This window comes from Berghia stephanieae, chromosome 3 (assembly GCF_034508935.2).
Source record: "Berghia stephanieae isolate SIO BIC M18660-M18661 chromosome 3, UCSD_Bste_1.3, whole genome shotgun sequence".
Taxonomy (NCBI): Eukaryota; Metazoa; Mollusca; class Gastropoda; order Nudibranchia; family Aeolidiidae; genus Berghia; species Berghia stephanieae.
Window position 1 is genome coordinate 69,236,567 of NC_088362.1, and position 10,531 is coordinate 69,247,097.

Genomic DNA, 10,531 nt, shown 5'->3' on the forward strand with positions numbered 1-10,531 from the left:
GAATATCATGATTTGTAAACATTTGAGTGTATTCATCTTAGTGGGATCATATGCTGTATATAGAGCCTTTTTCGGATTTTCCCAACACTTCACACCAAACTAATACAAAAATAGATTTTTTACCACTCAAACACAATAGCAGTAAGTTTTTGCGATACATAACTTCTTTAGCAAAACATGCTCTACAACACACTGCTCATTTTCTTTAAACTTTATGATATACAAGAGAAATTTGAATAAGAAAAATGTTGGTTGTATCGTAATGAATGTGACGATATTCCTATAGTTGGTAAGGATAGGGTTAATGTGATTTCAAACTAATCACATCCCTATTTCATACTTTTTCTTGTAGGCTTTTCATTGTAAATCAATAAAGTTTTGACTATCCCAATTTCTTCCTTTTTACTGGCGCTGAACTGTCCATGTGTCGCAAGCACCGTAAAATCTTTACTAAAACATGTAAAAGGTGTCTTGAAACTCTTGGAGCAAATGGCTCCTTAAATAAATGTGCTCAAAACCCACAACACAAGGGGGCCCAATCCAACAGCAATACCGAACCTTTACGATACATGTGACATATGAAACAACGCCACTACCACATTATCTCATTCATCCTGTTTTGTTAATAAAGGGGAAACCCGAAACGTTCATTTGATATGTTTTGTAATTAAATTGAAGGTTACATTCAATTTCACATTGTTACCTTTTCTTCGAGCTTCGAGCAGCAACATTTACATTACGCTGTATGGGGAGTGGAATGATTAAAATAAACAAGCCTGTGGTTTACATCTCTAATTCGATTATTGTTATTTATTGCAAGCAACGAAAAAAGTGAATGAGAAAAATATATTTTGTTGATAACGATTCAAATTAAATATACAAAACAAACTTTTAAAAAGCACATTTTGACACTGGTATTGAACGCAAAGGTAAAAACAAGAACACAAAACAATACGGCTCGCATGGCTGTAACACAGATTTTTGTTTGTGTTTAACCATCGAGGCCAATGTTTATAATAGTCCATCTTCTCCTTTAGAAAGAAAAATTAAAAATCAAACAATATTATAACAATCATCAAGCCTGGCTTACAAGCACACACACACTAGAAGAATTATGTTCGCATTCAGGGATGGGTAAATCGTCAAGACAAGATCACAACCATTATAATTTAAATTTGCAGAAACGGGGTAACATCAAGAATATCTGTTTGATATTATCGAGTACAATAATTAGTTGCAGCAGAAGTGACAGCAATTTGATTTTAGAATGAAAACCATCGGGAAAGGGCACTGGGGCCGCCAAGGGATGCATTACGACCTGGATTCGCAGACACAGTCTCTTCGAGATGCCCAAGAAAAAGGTTAGGGTTTCCATCATCATCATTATTATTATTATTATTATTATTATTATTATTATTATTATTATTATTATTATTATTATTATTATTATTATTATTATTGTCGTTGTTGTTTTTGTTATTATTATTATAAAAATTATTATCATCATCATCATTATCATACTTAAAGAATATTTTTTATAAGTTTATTGAGTACCGTAATTAACATCTCCACATACACGATGTAAAAGAAAAGATGGACATCATCTGAGAAACAAAGAAACATAAACTACTAAAGAACTTAATGCATAAACATAGTACATGAACATATAAATACACAACATATAACCCAACAATTCCCCCCACCCAAACATATTTATTTGTTTAATGTCCGCCATCAATGCTTTCCGCCGTTCTCTGGCGCCAACCGATGCTTCAGATTTTCACGTTGAGTTAAATGGAAAGAGGCGCTTCATTATCTCAGGGACCTTATGAGCTGCAGAGGGCTGTATTTCTTGCGCTTCCGCGTTGACGGGTGGTGTATGCAAAACTCTTGGATCGGGTGTCTTTGAGTGATGTTTTACTATTGATGGTTTGTGTCTATGTAAAATGCCCACTGTTCTAGCGCTTGATCATTAGAACCAACACAGAAAACTTCTTAAAGGTTTATAATATGTTCGATAAAATCAGAGAGTTCGATTTCATTCACGTTATTGTTTATAAACAACCGGCTATGTTTGTCAAGAGCACGTGTGAAGGTGTGTCACAAAGTACATGTTTTGATTGGTTAAAATATCAACTGGTTAATTAAACAAACTCCACAGTGTTGTCATCGATGGTATGCGTTTATGTAAAATACTCACTAGTTCCACACGCCTGATCAAGCCAACCATCAGATAAAACTATATATTAGCTTTAATGAGTCTGAATGAGCGAATCTAGTGATATCTAATCACACAAAACAATAACAAAGAGCAGCGTGATGTCCGTTTCCTTCATTCTATTTTTTAAACAACCAGCTATAGATAGAATGCGCTTGGCCAAGGAGTTCACAACATTGCCATCCGGAAGTATAACGGACCAACACACAAACTCTGTGTAACCATGAACTTTTATAGTCTGATTAATACAGTTTAGTGAGAACAACTCACAAACGCGGATGGCAAAAACAATAACAAAAAGCCTGAGTGACGTCATCTGCATACTATCTATAGATAGTATGAAGTTGATGTCACTCGGATCTTTGTTATTGTGCTTTGCCATCCGCGTTTCTGAGTAATTCTCAATAGACTGTATCAACCAGACAAAAAACGTTTAAGGTTACATGTGTGTTGGTCCATTATACTTCCGGGTGGCAATGTTGTGAGCTTCTTAGCCAAGCGCACACTATCTATATTTGTCCGAGCTGGCATACTGGCGTGTAACAAATCCCGTGTTTAGATTGGTCAAAACTATACTGGTTAATTACTGTGTAAATTCTTTTTTTAAATCTTTTTTTTTAAAAAATAAATAAAGATCCAGAAACTGGTGTGGAAAATCGACGCCGTCAATGTGATGCGATGCATGGCGGTGACCCCTCAAGACCCAGGATCATCGTTCGCAGAAAATTTACAGAGGAGTGCATACCGCAGCATTGATAACGCGAATCTGCACCACGTTAAATTGCCCGACAATCTAACAGTAGGCTGCAACAACAGCTCTAGAGGTGACGGGAAGAACACCAAGAATGCCGATTGGGGCGGTGATAATGACGATGGTGGTAGAGGTATGGAAAACGATAAGGGAGGTGGGGGTGATGGAGGGGGAGGGGGAAGGGGAGGAGGAGAAAGAGGAGTGGGAGCAATGATCGAAGAAGGAGGTTGCGGAGGACGTAGAGAAGATAATGAACATGCCAAAGCAAATGACGAGGAGAAAGAGCAACTGGAAGAGCGAAAGGAAAGTTTGCATCATGAGCTGGAGAAGCATGAGACACGTGATGAAAGTGATAAACAATCAAACAATAAGGTCAATGATTTTAAATGGTTGAATCGTAGAGTTCCCCAGCACCTTCATATTTGTATGGGAACGAACAAAATCGTTGGGATCACGCCCAGTATTGATTCTTCGACTGGAGATCACACCGCTTCAGAAATATCGTCCAGCGTGTTTTTAAGTCCAAGGGGATCGTTCGACTTTAGCTTCAGTCAGGAGGAATTTGACTCCTATGAAAGTGGTAGTAAAATAGGCGTGAATAGTAATACAAATTTGGCTGAATCTTTATGGGACTCTGCGGTAGGGGGAGAGAGAAACGAAACACGTGGCAATTTCGATGATTGTTTATTAGAGGAAAATGCATCTGGTCGAATTGGTTTAAGCGCCGCTAATGTGACTGTAAATATTGAAGATTGCAGCTTGTTAAATAACATTAACCAAGGTGAAAGACCAAAGGCGCCAGTGCTGACTGAAGAGAATAGCATTCCATACAAAGGACAATCTAATTTGGAAGCTCTACCGAAGGAAGAAGATATCCATTTTGACTACGACCGACCATCCAGACCAATGACAAAGCCAAGAAATAGTTTAATATGCAAACAGTCTCAACCATGCTCAAATCATTGCGTCTATAAAACACAGAAAAGCGGTCTCACCGACCCATCAGCTTGCTCTAAAGTTATGGCTTACCATTTTGTTCTTGACAAGCAGTTTGCTGAGAAATCAACGATAAAGAGGGAGGCATCAATTCAAAAACGAGTCAATGGATGTTCCAAGTCAAACATTCAATTATTGGCTAGAGATTCGCAATCTATCAAAAATCACAAAATTGTTCATTCGCGTAACATAACCAATTCAAGATTTCGAAATATCTTCTCAAATATTCCGAATCCCCATACTAGCGTATTCAATAATTCCCCACATACTGGACCCCGGACGCAAACTTTCTCTAGATTTGGGAACAGTTTGGTGAAAAATGTAAGAATGAGTATTCAGGTTAAATGCTTGAAAAGTTGGTCTACGGCAAAAAGTTCAATGAATTCCACCGAGCGTAAATGTGTGCATGTTGTCAAACAGAAAAATGAGCACGATTCCCAAACACCCCCATGCCTGCTAAATAATGATCCTCGTTTAGTATTTCCAAAGAGAACAAACATTTCTATGAAAGATGTCTTTCGAGAGAGAAAAGAAAAAGATGCACCATCTTGTGGTCAGTTGGATTGTAAGCCAGAGCACAACAAAAAGATCTTGACAAGTGGGAAAACAAAATCTTTGCGTAAGCCTTCATTGAATACCAGGGTTAACATTGTTGGCACTAAAGGGATATTGCAATCAAGACACGGCTTTATTTGTCCTGTTACTAGTTCTTTCCCCGCACCGTCATGTTATCGACGCTTTGTCATCAGTGAAATGTCAACAAGGTGCACACGATCTGTTTCAAACAACCATAAAGACGAAAGTAAACAAAGTTTCTTGGTGCAAACTTACCAAAACTCTAAACAATCCATCGACACTCTGACTTTGAAGAAAGAGGATTCCTGCCGTGTAAACTTTCGTCACTCAATAGAATATCTTCATTTGAATGACCCATATGTACATAAAAACAAAAACTACAACATTAGGAATGTTTTACCTCCCGAACGGTCTATAGTGAAGTCAAAAAGATCAAAAACATCTGATTCGACCACCAACAGATCGAATTTTATATTCTCTACCGAGCCTACAAAGATATGCTGGTCAGGAGCAAGAAATCAACAAACGACAACGTTTCGAAGAGATTCTCATGAGGGTAAAGTTTCTATGCCTCCCAGACTCGGATCTAGAAATAATATTTTGCATGGTCATCAGCAGCTCGTATCCAATGACAGGGAAGGTAATGTTCAGGGTCATTGTCCATCATTTAGAGTGAAACAGTTGGAGAGGAGCACAAAACAACCATCCTTGAAAGCGTGTGAGGTGAGTCATAATTTAACACATTTTCAAGACACTTTGATGTCAAGAAATATTAGACAATGGTTAAAAAATATATATAAGAAAAAAAAAACAAAGAAAGAAAAACAAAAACAAACAAGGTAAGTCCCATCTATTAACGTCCGTTAGAATTACCCTGTTGGTGGGTAAACGTCCCAGGTTTTAACGGCATGGTATGGTAGGACGCTCAGCTCTTCTTCACGTTGCTTTTATTTTCACGGATAGAAATAGACACAATTGCCCATTAACAGTGGGTTAAAAAAAGATTGACGGTGAAAGAAAAAAAAATGCAAACTTCTCCAACACGAGACCGAACTAAATTCGTCCAAGTTTGGAAGCGAGTGTTTTACCAATATTATTATGTCACGCTCCATGCGGACAGTTTAAAAATGATCATAATATACTACATATCAATGACGGTGAGAGAATGCCTCATTATCAAAGTCTCTGTTTTTATTGATAAGAATATGCGATACAAATATGAAGGAAAGAATGTTAATACGGTACATACACTCCAATGTGATCAGTTGTCGTGTTGACATTTATTAAGACCACTCGAATAATATTGTTTACCTCCTCTGGTGCAGCGTTAAATGAAAAGTCACGATTGCTTGCTATCCTTACGATAAGACGCTAATTTTGCTCTAATTAATCTCGAAATAAAATGTTGCAACCACAATAATAAGGAAAGGTTGAATTACAGAAAAGAACCAAATATTATATAGAAAAACTGTGCCCCCCCCCCCCCCCCCCCCCGGGCATTATGCCATGTTTTTTTTGGTGTAATGACAAACAACATGACAGTGAACTATTCTTCTTACAGTAGCACCATTCAAAATATAATATAGCATAGGATAAACGGAGTTTTTCTACACATTAATTTACAGCGTGAGGCTGAAACTGAAAGGGTGTAGCTTCATGACTGGACGGCTTATTTATGGTCTTCAATTATCAACTTATCTTTTTTTAAGTTGTGTTTCCTCAGCCTCTATATGATAATATATAAAAATCCTGGCGATATTGATGGTCTATCCACATTGTCCATAAATTAAACAATATGATATGATGTCATGAAACTGCAGCATTCTGAAAAGAAAAGAAAACCCACACATTTAAACAGTTTTGACCGAAAAATCATCCTTCAAATCTCGATCGCTTTCCGGAAGTCTTAGAGTTTGTTTTTTTAGCAGAGTGAGGGTCATTATCTTAATCAAGTTCAAAGGTGTATTTTAGTCAAGTACCAATGTAACTCATTCATAGTGAGGGTCATTATTTTAATCAAGTTCAAAGGTGTATTTTAGTCAAGTACCAATGTAACTCATACATAGACATAGAATTCCAAATTAACAAATCGATCGATATTTGACGTACGAGTTTTCTGGACAAAAGTTTGAAAGACGAGTTTTTTTGTTGTTCAGCACTGATCAAAACTTTTCTACGAAAAGGATTTTTTCTAAAATGTGGTTTTATACAGCGCAATATCCACTAAACATGCTAACAGCGCTTTGCAAAGAAGACGAAGATTGCTTGGAATCAACCCATTGCCTTCACTGAGGCTTGACAAAATCCAAGACTCAACATTGTGGTTTGTTGTAATCGCAATCCTCTCAGCATTATTTTATTTTCCGACAGTGGCAATGCTGTCACAGGCTGCTAGGTACCTATTTTACACCTGGGTAGAGGGAAAGAATTTGAGTAAAGAATGTTTTTTTCGCATCGTCCTCAGTGGGACTTGAACCATGGACCTGCATATCAGGAACTGTTTGCCATTCAGTAAGACCACAAAGCCACGCTTTAAGATGGGATATACCAGGATTTTTCTCATATAAATTGAACGCTTGTGTCTATTGAGTATTAGATAATCTAAAACCTGTCGGATTCTTGAGATTTCGTGATGTTTTCATTCCCTCACCGTGCGTTTTAATCTATAGAGAGCGGTAGGGACTGCCTGGAGCCTGGGATCGTAAAAATGCTAACGAAAAGGTGACAATGGAAAAGTTTCGGATAGGAACAGTGCAGACAATGGGCGTTTCGGGTACAAACCCTTCGTCAGCAAAACAATAAAAAAAAAAAGAAAGTTGAAAACAAATAAAACAAAATGTAGAAAGAAGTGTAGTGTTTGTATTCTTTGGTTTTCTAAATCTACATATTATTATGTAGCCTTGGAGACTACACAAAAAATTGTGACATGGGAGGCTGGGGGAGATAATATGGAGAAAAATCTGGATGACAGTCGGGTATATAATGGTTGTGGTGATGACTCAATAGAAGATGAAAATACTGTGTAATGAGTGCTTTGGTTAAAGATGCTGCTGCTGCTGCTGCTGCTGATGATGATGATGATGATACATTGTTGTTGTTGCTGGAAGCATCCGGTATAAATGCGATGCAACAATAGGCATGGCTCAGTGGTAAGGTGTTTAACCCTGTAACAGAATTAAGGGATGTTGACTGAGTTAAGTGATCACATGATTGGCAATTATCGCAAATCCTTGGACTATGCCACTTTACAGTCCAGTCATTATCACCGTCGACTCATGTGTGAATGATTACCTGACGACGGACAAATGTTAATGATGTATGAGTGTTAATACAAACAGGGCACCAAACAGGCGATTTGTACAGTTTGAAATGTATATTTTTCATATGGCCTGTTGAGCGAGCGTATTGAGCATAGTGAATTTATATAAATGCACTACATATCTAAATGTTTAAATTCTATTTAAGTTTATCATGTTTTCTATTTTCCATTCATAAGTATAGACGAAGCAAATCGGATGCGAGAAGAGACAACTGAAACTGAAACGAGAAAATACCACCAACTGCAACAATAGGTAACTATCAAGCTCATCACTTATAAGTATAAGGTTCTTGTCAAAGACTGTAGGCTAAATTAAGTTTAGCTCGTGGTGCTTTACAACATTTGCCAAATTTGTAAGCTATGAATTGGATGGTAAAAGGAAATTCATAGCCCTAAAAGGCAAACGGTCCATAGACTTTGTTTTTGTTTTGTTTTTAAGGGTATTACGGCGCTTGCAACACATTTAGGTTATATCAGCGCCAGTAATAAGGAAGAAAATGGGATAGTAAAATGTTCTAGAATTACAATTAAAGCACCAAAGAGAAAGTAAGACAAAGGGGAACTGGGAAGAAATAGGGATCAGATGCAGATTCCAAGAGCATACCATCAATGTACTTAGTTTGAGATCACCTTTAAGTCTCATCCGGATACAAGACAAAATCCAACAAAGAGGAATACACTCAAATGCTTACATTATACATTCAAAATAACAAATATAATAATACATAACAGAGAGATGATTGACAAGGAAAAAAATATCATCTCCCAAAACAATAACTATGCAGTTGACTGTTTTCCTCCCAGTCAGGCCCAGGACAAAACCAAGTGATCTCATTCCAAGACAAAGGCAGAAAGCATATTGGAAAACAGATATAGGGGGATAGAAGATACAGTAAGTAACTCCCTGCCCATTATGGGAGGTAGGAACTCCATAGACTTTAAACTCCTTACTGTCGCATTGAGCGGACAGTAACAATTGCTAGCTATCCTTTTAGATAGGACGTTAGTCTATCGAAAAATAATAGCCAGATCTTACAGACCTCGCTACCAAATCTCAGGAAGAACTGCACTTCAGAACAGTTTATACAGGTTCGTTTGCTTGCAAAGCGAGTTATCTACCTTCATACACAATACAGGAGACACAGACAATTTTTCGCACATTTAAAATGATATATAAATAAAATAAATATCACATAATCTTTTTGTGTTCAAACATTGTATTTTAATTTGAATTAATTTGAACAAACATTGAAAACATAACACTCACATTATAATAATCATCATCAAAATATCATAATCTTACTAATACCTATTATGTAGAAAATCTCTATATCAATATAAGACTTTCTCTATCCCTATCCTATCCAACAATACCGCACAGGTAGAATGCCCCAGCACGATCTTCACAGCTCAGGACAAAAAGTGCCCTCATCCTGCCTAGCCCAAGCAACGACAATAACACACAAGATGGCGTAATAAGGGAGTGCTGATGGATGCTTTAGAAAAAATGGGGGATGGTAATGCAGACAAAAAAAAATTTAACTGATGTGACTATGGGCTCTCCTGTACCCATCCTTACTTTTTGTTTCATGACACGAATCTGTTTACTTGTACACACGGATGAAATTATTTTTAAAACCTTGTTTTCAACTGATTTCTTGTTTTTATAACTATATAGAGGATCAAATGATACACGAATATAAAAATAAATAAATAAATAAATAAAACTCTGATCCTCTTACGTGAAATAACTAATACCGAGTTGGCCTACATTTTTCTGTTAGCATCAATTCATAAATATTATATATATATATATATATATATATATATATATATATATATATATATATATATATATATATATATATATATATATATATATATATATATATATATATATATATATATATATATAATATATAACATATATAACTACAACATAAGGGTCAAAGTTGTGAAGCTGACGTAGAACAACACAACAACAAAAGCAGCGGCAGCAGCAACACCAGAAACAACAACCTCCACAAATAGTCATAGTAGCATGAAAACAAAAAAAGTCGATGATCAAATTTAATATTCAGTGAAGAAATAATGACAGGATTTCTCTTGTAGAAGAAACGGTGAAAGAAAATAAAGAGAAAGAAAGAGAGAAAAATAATAAATGAAAGGGAAAAAAATCGCCATTGAAATAGAAAAACACTTAATAATAAAATATTTTAAAAACTTTATAAGAGAAAAAAATCACCAAAGAGATAGGAATTAAATTTCGTAATCCATAAGAAATAAAAACAAGGTGTCAAGAGCATTTGAAAAGCCACTAAATAAAAATTCTATACACAGCCATTTATAAAAAAATTTGATGTGAATTCTAGAGGACACAGATTTGTCAGGAGAGTGAAAGAGTGTGAAAAACTAGACATGCAGATAGAATCATCAAAGTGATAATAATATAATAATAATAATAATAATAATAATAATAATAATAATAATAATAATAATAATAATAATAATAATAATAATAATAATAATAATAATAATAATAATAACAATAATAATAACAATAATAATAATAATAATAATAATAATAATAATAATAATAATAATAATAATAATGTTTGTTTCTTTTGTTTTTAAGGGTTTTACGGCCCTTGCAAAACATTAAGGTCATATC

At 35.6% G+C, this 10,531-nt stretch overlaps 1 protein-coding gene across 2 annotated transcripts; it reads left to right on the plus strand.

The window, feature by feature from the left end:
- The first annotated feature begins 937 nt into the window (after positions 1-937).
- On the plus strand, positions 938-9,615 carry LOC144968310 (uncharacterized). Of its 2 annotated transcripts, none has more exons than XM_078906545.1 (4): positions 938-1,361; positions 2,853-5,264; positions 8,043-8,113; positions 9,242-9,615. In XM_078906545.1, the coding sequence occupies exons 1-4, from the start codon at positions 1,347-1,349 to the stop codon at positions 9,243-9,245; spliced, it is 2,502 nt and encodes an 833-aa protein (XP_078762671.1). In that variant the 5' UTR covers positions 938-1,346; the 3' UTR covers positions 9,246-9,615. The 2 variants fall into 2 exon arrangements, with proteins under 2 accessions (XP_078762671.1, XP_078762672.1); XM_078906546.1 differs by having other exon boundaries at positions 939-1,361; positions 8,038-8,113.
- The last annotated feature ends 916 nt before the right edge of the window (positions 9,616-10,531 follow it).